General features: G+C 44.0%; 1 protein-coding gene and 1 pseudogene across 1 annotated transcript; both read right to left on the bottom strand.

Annotated features, from left to right (window-relative positions):
• Positions 1-1787: 1787 nt before the first annotated feature.
• On the bottom strand, positions 1788-3129 carry LOC119279885 (cytosolic sulfotransferase 10-like). The gene is made up of 2 exons (XM_037560963.1): positions 2751-3129; positions 1788-2332 (listed from the first exon to the last, which is right to left on the bottom strand). The coding sequence occupies exons 1-2, from the start codon at positions 3127-3129 to the stop codon at positions 1788-1790; spliced, it is 924 nt and encodes a 307-aa protein (XP_037416860.1).
• A 1334-nt stretch (positions 3130-4463) lies between these two features.
• Positions 4464-5649, bottom strand: LOC119279884 (annotated as a pseudogene).
• Between the last annotated feature and the right edge of the window lie 9100 nt (positions 5650-14749).

Here is a 14749-nt window from a genome sequence, read left to right as displayed (position 1 = left end):
AACAAGCCATCTTCTCCTCCTTCCATTTGATCGCTAATGCCCTTTTCACCTCCACCATTGCAATCAACTCTTATTTTTATGTTGGGTCACCACCATTCATATTGACATTCTTTCCATATTTTGATCCATTCTAACGCACATGAGGAATGGTGAGTTCTCTACCAAGTCATCATCATCAACATTGGTGTTGAGCCTTTGCCTATTTGGTATGGTTTCAAAGTTTCTTCTTGATCCTTTGCCAAGGAAATGGTCATTTTCATTGTAGTACACCTCAATCATTTGCCAAAATTTCTCCTTTATTTGGTCGGCACCGACCATGGCATCGAGAGCAATGTTAACCCAAGATTCACACAAACATTCTTCTTCCCCGGTCTTGTAGTTGCACGACCTAGAACTCTTCTATTTCCTTGGGTCTCCTCGACCTCGTACACCTTGTCCACCACCTTGGCACTTCTCATTTGGGTATGTCACATCGACATGGCAACCTCATCGAGGCCAAACTTGTGCTTCACATTCAATTTTTCCATGGAAGTGGCAGCATCGTCATTCAATTGCTCACTATTAAAGTAAAGAAAGAACCTAGCAATCAATATCAAATCATGCATCACTCTCTAAAGAAATTGCAAACCAAAAAGGGAAAAAAGAAAATAAAACTTCTAGGCATATCCTCGAGCACGCCAGCCTCGCGCGTGGTCTCGACCGAATCCAAGTCATCCTTGGATGCCGGAGGTGAAAGGGGTGGTGGCGTGGCAGTAGGAGGTTGCGTAGTAGTCGTCGGCTTCGTGGGAGGTCGATGGGGATCTGGAAGGTCGTGGTCTCCTTCTTCTTCGCCGCTCCTGTCGTGTTGTTCGTAGCCTTGGCGACGCTATCATTTTTCGGGGGCTTAGGAAAGGGCTATAGGAGGTTGTGGTGGCGAGAGTAACAATAGTCATTGGCGACGAACCATTGTCAATGACGTTTCTCCCTTGTCGTTGTTGTTTCAGTGTTGCGGCGCCAAATTATTCATCAGCGGTGGGTCTCTAGCACCGGAGGCGGTGGCCAGGGGTCCAGTGGGGGAGTGGCATTCCATTCCGCCGGTCAACGGCCCCGAGCGGTGTCGCGATGAGAGGCGGCAGTGTTGGGGTTGTGGGGAAAGTTGCAGCCGAACAGGAGGGGGCATGGCTTTTCTTAAGAATGCCCGCGGCTAGACTAAAACTGCAAAAGTGGGGGAGGTTATTTTTGGAGGGGGTGCAGAATTGAGGAATTAGTTTTTTGGTTGATCTGGGCTATTAGTTTTTTGGACCATGAGGTGTTACATCCCCCCTTAGTAGTTGTCATCAACAGAATCTTCAAAGTTAAAATTTAACTACTACTACCTCCATCCTGGTTTATTGGTCCCCGTTGTATTTAGTGTCAAAGTTTGACATCAAATTAACTAGCAAAATGTTCATGTATGTCATAAAAAAGTATATCATTGGAAACTATGTTCAAATACAAATCCAACGATATAATTTTTTGTTAACATTTTGTTAGTTAAATATTTGATCAAAATTTGACACAAATTACAAAGGAGACCAATAAACTAGGACAGAGGTGGTAGTTCATATTACTATACATTCATGAATCTCGCAATAATTGTCGCGTCACCTTTTGCTCAGAAGTTTTGCTCATATCTCAAAAGGCAACAAAGTCAACGAGAGAAAACAAAAGGTGACAATGGATCAACGCACATAGTCTTTCGCATTATTATTGTGAACACACATTTTGGTTGCACAAGCATGCACATAGTTAAACATGACACCGAGATGTCAAAATGTGATACCTGATCCTCTCAGCTTCTCCTCAACAATGGCATCCAGCTTCTTTGACATCTCTTCCGTCAAGTGGTTTGCCCAGTCACCAACCTTCCCAGTTCTAAAGTAGGAAGCGTTCTCCATTGGCACCCCACCAATCCTATCAGTTACTCTTGATGAGTTGACCGGTAAGCTCCTGAGCTTATTGAAGCTACACAGCTGCACTACACCCTCTACAACCCCACATCTCACCTCCTCCTCGGTGAAGGGAACACCGAGGAACTTGGCGAGCATCTTGACGTGCTTGACTGGTTCGGCCATCATCTCCTCATACTTCAAGAGAATAACTTTGTGGCTCGCTGCTATGCTTTTCTTCCAGAACCCAAGGTTGTGCTCCCAGATAGGCCCGTACGGGAATAGCCCCTCGGAAAACGAATCAAATGCTCTGTCAATGGTGTACTCCGTGTGTACCTTGCCGATGAACTGCCATAGGGACACGAACACATCCTTGAGTAAATTGCACAAAAACACCACTTTGAAGGCTAGGTTTGCAGAAAACACTACAATACATTTTTTTTTGCAAAAAACATCATGTCTACCGTAATATTTTTGCAAATAACACTGATCGGCGGATTTGCCTTCGCTGAGTGTGTTTATGACAGATGGGGCCCGTTAGCCAGGCTGACGTGGCACAAATTTCTCACACCATTAAATTGAATCGTTTTGCTGGACATGGGACCCGCTTGTCAGTGTAACACTCTATTGAGCATTTCATCGAGCAGTTTGCGTGCAGCACACATGCCATTCTCGTTGCACCCACCGCACTGGACCGCCTCCTTCCGCTCGCCGTCGAGGCGCACCTTGCGGCTGGCTTTGCAGTCCCTGCACATGATCAACCCCGCACCGGCGCAGCCCTCGAGTCTGCGACTGCCCCTGGAGCAGGGCCTTGAGCATCCCCTCCTCCTCCATCCTCGTCACCTCGGCCGCGCCGCTGATGTGCTTGCCCCGAATAGCTGCAGCTCCTCCCGGTAGTGGATTCGTCCCGCTTGATGGCCGTCAGGCAGCTAGGGCACGTCGGGCGGCCGCCATTGCCGTGCGTGCACACCATTGACGGAGCCGGGTAGGGGCTTCCCTGCTCTATGATGTGCTGGCCTATGCCTCGACCGGGAGCGGGGCGGGCTGTGGCGTCTGGTGCGGTGCGCGCGAGCAGCAGCAAGGGCGGAGGTGCGCTAGCAGCAACAGCAGGGGCGCAGGTGCGTGCGAGCAGCAGCAGGTTCAACTCCTGGTGGTATTGCATGTGCAGGCGCTGGAGCTTGCAGTCGCGGTCGGCGAGCCCATCTGCTAGCCCCACTCCCATGAGCACCCTTGCGCAGCCTACCCTCTCCAGCACCGACGCGGGTGGAGAGCGTCCGCCGAGCACCGAAGGCGACCACGACCACGCCGGAGCAGCAGCCGGACGGGCACGGATCTCGCCGGATCCGGTGTCGGGTGGGGCAGGTGAGGTGGGTATGGCCGGATCCAGCGTGCGGCACGACGGCGGCGGCGGCGGCGGGAGCGCCGGAGAAGCGGTAGCTCTGGGATTTTGAGGGATTTTCTTTATGCAGCGGAGAGGAAGATAACACGAGTATGAACCTTTTTTTTTTAATTTTTCTTCCAATGACAGGTGGACCCCATACAGCCACGCATGCTGACAACGTTAGCCAACCTCGCCGTTACATGTGGGATGTTAAATGGTGCCATGTCATCCTGACTAGCGGGCGCCATCTGTCATAAACACCTTCAACGGAGGCAAATCCGTCGATCAGTGTTATTCGCAAAAAGATTACGGTAGACACGGTGTTTTTTGCAAAGAAAATGTATTGTAGTGTTTTCTGTAAACCTAACCTTTAAAATGATGGTTTTGTGCAATTTACTTCACCTAACCCAACTAGAAAATATATTATTCGAGGCACAGACCTGATACTCAGTTTAAATCATGAATGTGCATGTGTCAGCTAAACAACAAAATTGATAGAAGCGCAACACCAACCTCTTTTTTCCGTATGGTTACCGTCAGTCAAAATAGGCATCAGTTTTGTCATCCAAGTGCATCTGTTAAAATGATAATACTACTAATATCAGTCCAACAAACATGGTTTTTAAACAAACAAATATGGATAAAAATGGAACTCTGCCGACTGCTGGAACACACACATGCAAATACTCAATAGCAGTCAATAAAAAGCATTTTTGCGAGTTAGCTGCTCTTTGGATAACAAAGTAAATACCCCCTCGGTAAACAAACGTCTTATATTTGTTTACAGAGGAAGTGCATAACACATCATGAGTTCAAGACATTTATGCAATGTTTTTCGTCTCTGAGCTGAATAGCACATACATATTTCAAATTTAACTCGCCAAAATGTTTATACCAAGTCGGGGTTTCCCATATACACTCCAATTGCACCCCGTGCTTTTTTGATTTCAAGACTCGGCTGGCATGCATGCTTGCCAATGATGGTCTTCATCTGCTCCTCAATATCATCAGTGTTGTTGGACAAGCTGTAATATGCAAACACTTGCTTGAGTGTTGACAGATGCTCGATGCCGGAAGGTAAATCTTCGCCATTTTTCACTAGAGAAACAATGAATTCAAGCGACAACTTTTGGATCTTCTGCCTGGCCTCTGGTTCAAATCTGAGACATGGCTTATCATGATGAAATGCAAAGTTCGTTATAGCAGGAAACCACCCAGCAGCGACGACGATCTTCTGTCCAGGAACTGAACGGACAGAAAACTGAAGATCGACAAGGGACGGTAGCTTCCCGAGAATCTCCAACCCATCCCGATGGAGCACATGAACACGAAGCCCCAGGCGGGTGAGGCTGTCAAGGGATGCAATCCATGCTGGAACTGCACTGAAAGAGCACATAAGCAGATGAAGCCTCTCAAGACTTCGTGGAGCGGGTTCCCACTGGCTCAGTACATCAGCTGGCATGCCCCAGGAATAACGAGAACACTTCTGCTTCGGTACATGGGACACCCTGCAACATCCAAGGCACGCAGAGTGCGGAGAGCTCTCATGTTACCCATCCCGTCAGGCAGCTCAGCATTGCCTGGAACAATCAGATGCGACAAGGAATGCAACTCGAAGACATCCGACGGAACATCAAGCAGGTTGTCATTCAGTTCCAGTGTCTTCAGATGTTTCAGTGTTCGTATTTGATCAGGCAGTTTGAAGGAATTACCTCTGATCCTCAAATATCTCAATAAGAAAAGTCTGCATATACCGGTCAGGTCACATGAAATATTCCTAGAAAAGCTAGCTTCAAGGTCCATAACTCGGAGAAGCTCAAACTTCCGTATACATGGTATGTCTTGAACAATGCCTGAAAAGATGAGCGATCGAGTTTGCTTGAGTTCTATGCTTCCCAGAACGTTGTCATGTTCTGCATTGCTGAAGTGAAGGGAGAGGCGACAAATTTCCAAAGCTCCAGGCCTGGCCTTCAGGTCATTTGTTGTAGTGATGAAGTTCTCCTGCCTGGACTTTGAGGTAATAAGCTCTAGCATTAGATCATGCACCCGAACAGACATCAACTCTCCACCCTCACCAAAAGAAGCAGTTTGAATCATACTCCTATTGATGAGTTCTGTTAAATAGCCTTCAGCAACATCCTCTAGATCTTGACCAGGTATTTCCATGACGAAGCCTTCTACAATCCATCGCCTCAACAAATGGTCCTTCCTAATGATAGAATCCTCAGGAAATGTAACAAGATAAAGCATGCATGTCTTAAGATCATGAGGGAGATCATTATAGCTAAGATTTAGGACATGGTTCATCCATCTGAAAGCAGAGTTCTCCTCCAACATGGAACCTAAAGAACTTAATACCATCTCCCATTTTGTCCTTAGCATAACTTGTTGACTAGCCAACAGGCTAGCTATGCTTATTATGGCCAAAGGCACACCTCCACATTTCCTTAAAATTTCCTCTGAAATTTTCTCAAAATGCTCAGGGCAGTTATCTTCTGTACCAAAAACTCTCCTGAAAAATAATCTTCTTGAGTCTTGGTTGTTGAGATGTTCAATCTTATAAATACGGTCATGGCGATGATTGCAACAGGCAGAAGCTACATTCTCAATTCGAGTAGTCGTTATAATTCTACTGCCAAGATCATTCTGCGGAAACATGTGCTGAATACTATTCCAAGCTTCTGTACTCCATATATCGTCAATCACAATAAGGTACCTGAGACAATTTTATGAAAACAAGTATTTGTCATATTCTCACATAGTATCAGAATAGTGCTGGACAAAAACTATCTGCCAAGCTAGTACTACCTAGGCAAGCTCTGTAAAAAAAATGTTAAATACTTCTCAGGAACTAATGAGCTTGGAGGGGGGAAATCATTGCCCTCCACGATCTAGTTTTAATGAGCCATTCTTAATTATCTGTGAAACCAAACAATATTTTCTGAAACTATTGGATTTGCAGTTGTTACTGCACATCATTATTCAATCTTTATTGTTTCATTATGACGCCATATAGGAAGAAACATGTGATTCAGATGCTATATATATAGATAAACATGAAGAATGCAGTCATAACTAAGTTCTTGCTAGGTAAAAAAGAACAGTTCTTGCAATGTGGGATGTGATTAGCAAACTGGGCTTGTTTGACATGCCTTTTGGTTAATTTTTATATTGGATTGCTAGAAAATTGTAAGTTCAAATTTTAGAATTTTGTGGAAATAGCTAAAACAAATGAGCTAGCAAGTAGGGAGTTCTGGCAGAGCGTGTCTCGGGGAGCAGGAAATTAGCAAAGGTGTGGTGTTGGAAACTAGGTATTTGGTCCAACTGATGCTTGGTACAGTAGAGAAGACTCGGACTCGGAGATGTCTCGAATTAGCTCGCTTCTTTTTCTACTTGTCAGGAATTTACCCCCAAACAAAAACAGTTCAAGTCTTTCCTATTTATCAAAAGACTTCATTTTATCTCACCTTCTAATAATCTCTACTACTTCCTCCGTTCCTAAATATTTGTCTTTCTAGAGATTTCAACAAGTGACTACATACGGAGCAAAATGAGTGAATCTACACTCTAAAACATGTCTATATACATATGTATGTGGTAGTTCATTTGAAATCTCTAAAAAGACAAATATTTAGGAACGGAGGGAGTACTATCATACTATATTATATTGTTCAGTGTTCCTGCGAATGCTTTTGCTTACAAAACAAGGTCTATGTCAAATGTTCCCAAAATTCTTACGAACAGGTTTTAACCAGGTTTCTTGAAGACTGACAAAATGAAAGGAAGCATTCCGTGACCTTGCGAATCAATTGCTATTTCTCCCATGTTTCTGATCGGCGAAACTCGGCAGGATTGACCTGAGACAGTATGTCCTTCATAAGCCTCTTGATATCGGGCGTGCTGGACATGGAACTTGAGGCACGGCACTGGAACTTGGCTCCAATCTTCCGGTACACTTCGATGGCAAGAGTTGTCTTCCCCAACTCTCCAAATCCAACAACGGACACCACCTTCAGCTCCTCCTCCTTGTCATCCAAGAGGCGGATAATCTTGTCCCTTGGCCTGTCGATCCCCACGAGACCCCCGGCCTCGCAGTAGAGCGCGGACAGCCGAGCGTCCACCGAGGAGGACTCCGGCCGCCTGCCCGTGGAGGCGGGAGACCGGGATCGCCATGGCCGAGACTGTACCTTTTGGTGCGCTCGGCCTCCTCGACGACGCGAGCTTTGAGGGCCTCGATCCGCTTGCCGATCTGGTGGCGCGCCCGCAGCTTCCCGAGCTTCTCCGCGACGCCGCGCATGAACCTTTCGTCGGCGTCGCCACGGCTGAGGAGTGAGGACCCGAGGTGGTGGATGAAGACGTCGATACAGTCCTCGATGGCGCACGACAGATCCCTCGATCTGCTCCCCCGCTCCGACGTCTGGGCGTCGATCTCTGCGTTGTCTGCGAGCGTCCTGAGTAGCGCGTCCATGCTGCCGAGCTCGTACTGGAGCATTGCTGGAACATTCCGACGCACAATTGCCTAGGTTTTTGTTACATTTCAGTTCAACCACCCCAGAGCTTACATTTGTTTTTCAAGATTGTACTAAGGGAAACGATTAGAATCAACCGGCTGATTATCACGCGCTCTGAGTCCGCCGTCTTGATTGCATGCCACGTAGCTTATTGGACCACCCATGTCTCTATCCCTCAACCTCTTTCTCGTAGCCTGCCATGGCCGCCACCATCTCAAGCTCCTGGAGCAACGCCCGTGTTGCCTTATCTGGCCAAGGCGAGGTGGTGGAGCGGACCGAAGCGACGAAGTGTCACAGAGGGCGATCTTGTTTTTGCAACAGAGAGCGTGTTGCAATTGCAACAAGCTGCCATGTTTTAGCCTCGCAAAAAAATACTGAAAAATAATTCCTGCAACAAGGTCTTTGTTGCAAAAAAAATCTGCAACAAGTGCTCTGTTTTGGAATTTTTTCGTAACAAGACCTTTGTTGCGAAAATTTTCCGCAACAAGACCTCTGTTGCAGAAAATATTGTAGCGTTACTCTTGTTGCAAAGGGGTGTCTACTCACGTGGTCCCATTGAGCGACCGTTAGCGTGTCCACCCAATGGTCAGCGAGGCGGCAGATCTTTTCTCATTATCCGTTGGCCGACACGTAGCACTGTATTAAATAAGAGTTGTTGCGGAAAGAGTGTTGTTGCCTGTTCATTAAGAGTTCCCTCACATACGAAAATTCTTTTTTTACTCCGAACTAGAGAGAAACCCCGTTGATTTTATCTTTTCTATACCAAATAATAAAGGGACTATTGCTTCTTATGGTACATCATAGAAATTACTCTTAAAGTTGCAAAATATAACCCACCAATAACATCTATAAGTAATAAAAAAATGTTTCACACAGGGGAACACCCCCGCCCCCGCCTGGGCCGGCCCATGCAGTAGGGATCTCCTATATTGCGCCCTGCGCACTGCAAGAAGACATAGCGCCCCCGTTTGGGCCGACACATGTCCGGGCGGCCTATTTTTTGAATTTCATTTTTTATTTTTCCTTTTTATTTTCCATATTAGTTTTTTATACTTTAAATAATTTGGGATTACAAAAAAAATCTGAAAATTAAAAAATGAGAATTTTAATTTTTTCTAAAGAATCATAAAATGTTTATGTATTTCTAAAATATTTGTTGTTTTATTGGAAATGTTTGCTTATTAAAAAACGTATAAAATTTTCAAAACAAATGTTCAGTAAATCAAAAAATGTCATGATTTTTCAAAAATTTTTTGTATTAAAAAATGCTAATTAAATTGAATAAAATTACACCAATTCAAAAAATATTCATGAATGAAAAATATCCTATAAAATTGTTCCTGACAAATTAGTTTATTCATTCATAAAATATTTGTTGATTCCAAAAGGATCATGCATTTCAAACATGTTCCTTAAACAAAAAATCTTCATGAATTTCAAAAAACTGTTCCACCAATTTGCAAAACAATGTTCGACTATTCAAGAAATTTTCTTAAAAAATGTTAAAATTTTAAAAAGAAATGTTTGCAAATAGTATAAAATGTCATGAATTCAAAAAATGCTCTTGGTATTAGAGAATATTCGAAATTTGTAAAAGTGTTCGTGAATTTGAAAATTGTTCACGATTTCAAATATGTTCGTGAGTTTAAAAAATGTTCACGATTTCACAAAATTAAGGGTGATACTGTATCTCAATAATGCAGCAAAATATGATCTTGGCCATTGGAGATTATGAATTATTTTTTCTCTCGTTGCAACGAACGGGTCGTTTTGCTAGTAGAATATGATGAGAGAAACCGCGTTGAGCTACTCCATCTCGACCGGTAGAAGATAATGTTTTTTGCCTAAAGGAAGATAATGTTTTTTTAGAAACTAGTAAATGTGTACGATGCAATGTACGTTAATATCAGGCAAAGATTAGTTGCACGTTGATATTGTGTAGAAAATCAATTGCACTTTAATATTAGGTAGGATATCAATTACAAGTTAATTGCAGGGATAGTCTATATCTGGTATTATTGTATTAATTGTGCACTAAACATGTAGCGTTCGTCATTGGAGCAATATAGGTCGTTGAGTTGACACTGTTTGATGGCTGGGATTTGTTGGATCCGCCGGCTTTGGGTCTTTTTATAGAGAATATAGATATAGATAGGACGCGGAGTATGTAATCACGAGCTTAAATGCTCCCTAATGAACAGTAGAATCAAAAAAATAGTAAAATCAAAAAAATTGGATTTTTTTTTGTTGCCAAACTTTGACAAATGTTTTGTGTTTCGTGATAAATACATCATGAAATAACATTCTTGGAAGTCTTGGCAAAAAAACAAAATTGATGCTCCAAAAATGCTATTTACAAAAGAATTTTGGAGTACTGTTTTTTTGTCTTAAATTGCACAATTGTCATTTCATGAGGAAAATTTCAAAGTACTCAAAACATTTGTCAGAGTTTGCACCAAAAATATCAGAAATTTTTGAATTTTCATTATCTTCAAATTTTATTGTTCATCCCGAGCTTAAATGAGGTCGGGAGTAGAAGGGGACTTTTGATATGGATATAACTTTCTTCGGCAGTTTCCGACTTAGAGCATCTATCATCACAACTATCAAATGTGTCCTCACGTACATTAGCTCATGGTCATCCCTCAAATGTTCGCGTCCACAGTCGTATCTCTCATACCAAAACCCTTAGTTTCATACATTATGCATGCAACGTTAAAAATAACATACATAGTTCATCTAGATCGACACACATAACATAAGGGACTTCTCATATATGTCATCGGACTACCAAAAATTGACGTATTTACTAGCTCTGAATATGACTATGGAGGAAGTTCACCCACAACATCCCTTGCATTTGCACTTGCCATCTTCGTCAAGGAAGTAGCGGTCAAAGACGCGATATGGGATGAGCCTGATCTACTCACTATCGAAGTTGTCCGGTGCGTCACTAAACCTCCTCCTCCTCCTCCTCCTCTTTGGCGTGCGGGTTGGCGAGGGCAGGGACTACCTAGGTTTGCTCTGGTGTGAGGGCAGGCGACATCTGATCTTGCTACTTCGCCGGTATGTGGGTACTGAGGGCCTCTATGGGCTTGTTCGACACGGCGTGCAACTCGACCCCCGCGGCATGACGCAACTTCTCCCTTGCACGGGGGGTGGAGCCCTCCTCGACCCTGAACTGGTTACCACAACTGGGGCATCCAGTGCATCTGTTGTCGTGTTGTCTGGTAACACTACTAGGAAGTAGCTTATAGGTAGATGCTTGGTAGTAGTGTCGGGCAAGCGCCCCACGCTACTGCTAAGTAATAGTAGTGCGGGTAGGAATCCAATGCTACATGTAGAGTATAGTAGTAGTGCGGGTGGACATAGCCATCGCTAGTGCTAAGTGGTCCCAACGGTACCTCCGGGTCGAGCCATAGTAGCAGCATGAGCTTTGGGATCCGTGCTACAACTAACCTCGTAGTTGTAGTGCAGGGCTTATACACGGCGCTGCCATTACTGTTACACGGGGCCATCTGGTGAGCCTCACTTAGCAGCAGAGCGGGTACAGTGGCACGCGCTATAGGTAGTGCCCTTAGTAGTAGTGCTGGCCTGTTACCTGTGCTACTGCTAAGCGGCCTTATCCTCTCCCTGCCCATCACTCTCCCTCTCCACTCTCCACACTCTCACTCTCCTTGCTCCGGCGAACGGCACCACGTGGCCGCCCCCATCCCGGACCTCCCTCGTGCCCGCCCTCCCCCATCCAGGCACCCCCCACGCGGCCGCCCTCCCCTGTCCCAGCCCTCCCCGAGCGTGTCGAACAGCGACTGTGCACCCCCTCTCCAGCTCAGGCCCTCCCCCACCGTGAGCACCTCCCTCTCCTCTATGTTTAGTTTTAGGTTTAGTTGTTTAGATGTATGGTTAGATGGATGGATGCATTTATGCAAACTGTTTGACCTTATATAACCATTTAGATGGAATGTGAGATAAGTATGGTTAGCTTACGGCCAAATCCGTTGGTGACTTTCCACATTGCATACTCGATTTTCTCTAAAAGATGAAAGGCTCGATATCAAAGGATGGAGCAAAGTAATGAATGTGCGCATGCAATCAATTAGAGACAACATGAATGTGCGTAGGCCACAAGTGGGAGACAGGTGGATCTCTGATACGTCTCTGTCGTATCTACTTTTCCAAATACTTTTGCTCTTGTTTGGACTCTAATTTGCATGATTTGAATGAAACTAACCCGGACTGACGCTGTTTTTGGTAGAACTACTCCCTTCGTTCTTTTTTACTTTGAGCATAACTCATAGCTCGCATACCAAGGAGAGCCCCGTTCGAAATTTTTTGGACAAGTTTGCCCCTTCTTTTGCATGGATTAGACTACTAGTCGCCTCGAATCCCTCCCTGCATGTCGCAGGTAATCTCTCTCTCCTCCACTTATGTCTCTGCATGCAAACTTGGAAGTTGCACCAATTAAGGGGATTAATTGCTAGCGAAGCGGAAAGGCAGGGGCAGGCTGGGAAAGTTGCGTTACTCAAGGGATCGCGCAGAGCATTTGGAGGAAAAACGAAAAAAGTTATGCACTGAGTATAAAGGATCGGAGGGAGTACCATGGTGTTGTTTTTGTGCAAAAATAAAAGTTCTCGGAATTGGACGAAATTTTTTGGAGATTTTTATGGGAAATATAAAAAATACTGGAGCAAAGATCTACCAGAGAGGGCTCACCAGTTGCCCACAAGGCACCAGGGCGCAGCCACCCCCTAGGCGCGCCCTGGTACCTTGTGAGGCCCACGTGGCTACGCTGACCCTAATTCAAGCCTATAAATTCTTTTTTCCCTGAGAAAGAAATAGAGAAGAAGTTTCATCGTGTTTTAAGATATGGAACCGCCGCCGCCACCTCCTGTTCTTCATCGGGAGGGCTGATCTGGAGCCCGTTCAGGGCTCTGGGGAGGGGATTCGTCGCCATCATCATCACCAATCCTTCTTCATCGCCAATTCCATGATGCTCACCACCAGAAGTGAGTAATTCCTTCATAGGATTGTTGGTTGGTGATGAGATTGGATGAGATTTATCATGTAGTCGAGTCAATTTGTTAGGGCTTGATCCCTAGTATCCACTATGTTCTGAGATTGATGTTGCTATGACTTTGCTATGCTTAATGCTAGTCACTAGGGCCCAAATGCCATGATTTCATATCTAAACCCTCTATGTTTTCATGAATATATTTGAGTTCTTAATCCTACCTGCTAGTCATATGCACTTGTTATGGTTCTGAATCGTAGACCCCATAGTGACAATTGTTTGGGATACTCTCTAGGGATGACTGTAATTCGAGGAGTTCATGTATTCACCATGTGTTAATGCTTTGTTCCGGTTCTTTACTAAAAGGATGCCTTAATATCCCTTAGTTTTTGTATGGACCCCGCTGCCACTGTAGGGTAGGACAAAAGATGTCATGCAAGTTCTTATTATAAGCATGTATGACTATATACGAAATACATGCCTCCATTATATTGATAAATTGGAGCTATTATGTATCGCTCTAGGTTGTTATTGTTACATGAATGTGGTAGAAAGGCCTTCTGGAGGGCTAAGAAAAATAATATTTTTGCAGTCAGAAAGAGTGATAGTTGTCGCACAAAGAATTTGGAAGAAATGCATGGTATTGCTAATTCATTTTTTAAGCAGCTTCATACCTATGATATTTCGGTCAACACATCTCATGTTATGCCGCTTGTGAAAGATAATGAATGTCGATCTCTGTAAACATTTTTCTGTCAAAGAGATTAGTGATACCCTTTTTCAAATTGGGTCGTTAAAAGCTCCTCCTACAAATAGTTTCAAGCAATGTGTTTTCAGCGAAACTCGGGTTTGATCAAGGAGGATATTGTTCGGTTGTTCATCAGTTCTTTATTTTGGAAGAATGCCGGATGAGATTAATAATACAACTATTTTGAACTCATTTAAATTTCGTTTATATATTTGATGAAATCATGGTGACAATGCCTTTGAAAAATGACAAATATTGATTATATTTTGAACTCATTTAAGTTTCATTGTTTCACAAATTGATTGAAATAAATCACAAAATTGATTTCCAAATAGTGATTTGAAATCATTTTTCTAAATGGTAAAATAATTGAAATCATTGTTTCAAAATATTTAAAACCATCTTTGAAAAAAATGGAAATCGCTATGAAATAATTGAAATCATTTTAAAATAGATGTTATCAATTGTGAAATTTATTTCAATTATTTAAATTAAATTGTGAAACGGTGAAATTCTATGTGACGGGATATATACAATACTCCGCATCAGAAATCCTAGGTGGGCCTCTGCATGCACGAGTCTTGGCGAAATCACAGGGTGAATCTTTCCACTGTAGGTACCTTCTCCTTCAAAAATGACCTTCCCCTCTGTGGGGGGGGGGGGTCTAATAGTAAGAGAGGGTGGGAAACGAGTCTTGATCACGCGAGATGCAGGAGGATGACACAAGAAGATATGTAGATTCAGGCCCCTTACGATGGAGATAAAAACCCTATGTCATGTTCTCTGGAGATAGTGTCTCTTGTGTATGAATGTGTGCGTGCAGAAGTTCTGAATCTGCAAACTGTCGCCAAGGAGATGCTTATATAGATTTCGCTACCCCCTTACCTTCTGCGTCACAAGTCAATTAATATAGCAATTATGTCGCCCACCATCTACTGCAACGGGCACCTTGATACACTAGTAACGGCAGACTCTTATGATTAGGGAAACGTCCTAATCAATGCTTCGGGTCGTCGCGCTTCTTTTGTTCGAGTGAAGAATCAGCCGAATGGATTCATGTTCTTCCTTCCAAATGGATCTCCGTTTGGGTGTCCCCCGAGTGAGTAAGCCTCCATTATGTTGGTCAACATTCCGTTACTTGGTGAATGTGGACCTGGGCTCCCATGGGCTTTCCCTAGGTCCATTCATTGT

This window comes from Triticum dicoccoides, chromosome 3B (genome assembly GCF_002162155.2).
Source record: "Triticum dicoccoides isolate Atlit2015 ecotype Zavitan chromosome 3B, WEW_v2.0, whole genome shotgun sequence".
Lineage (NCBI taxonomy): Eukaryota > Viridiplantae > Streptophyta > Magnoliopsida > Poales > Poaceae > Triticum > Triticum dicoccoides.
Note: the sequence above shows the minus strand (reverse complement) of the source record. Positions and strands in the feature narration are given on the sequence as shown.

What these genes read in the sequence shown, in the direction of transcription:
- LOC119279885 (XM_037560963.1), bottom strand. Translation starts at nt 3,129, where the DNA reads ATGGGAGTGGGGCTAGCAGATGGGCTCGCCGACCGCGACTGCAAGCTC. An exon ending in ACATCAGCGGCGCGGCCGAG is followed by an intron (nt 2,333 to 2,750) that starts GTGACGAGGATG and finishes AATGTATTGTAG; the next exon opens with TGTTTTCTGCAAACCTAGCC.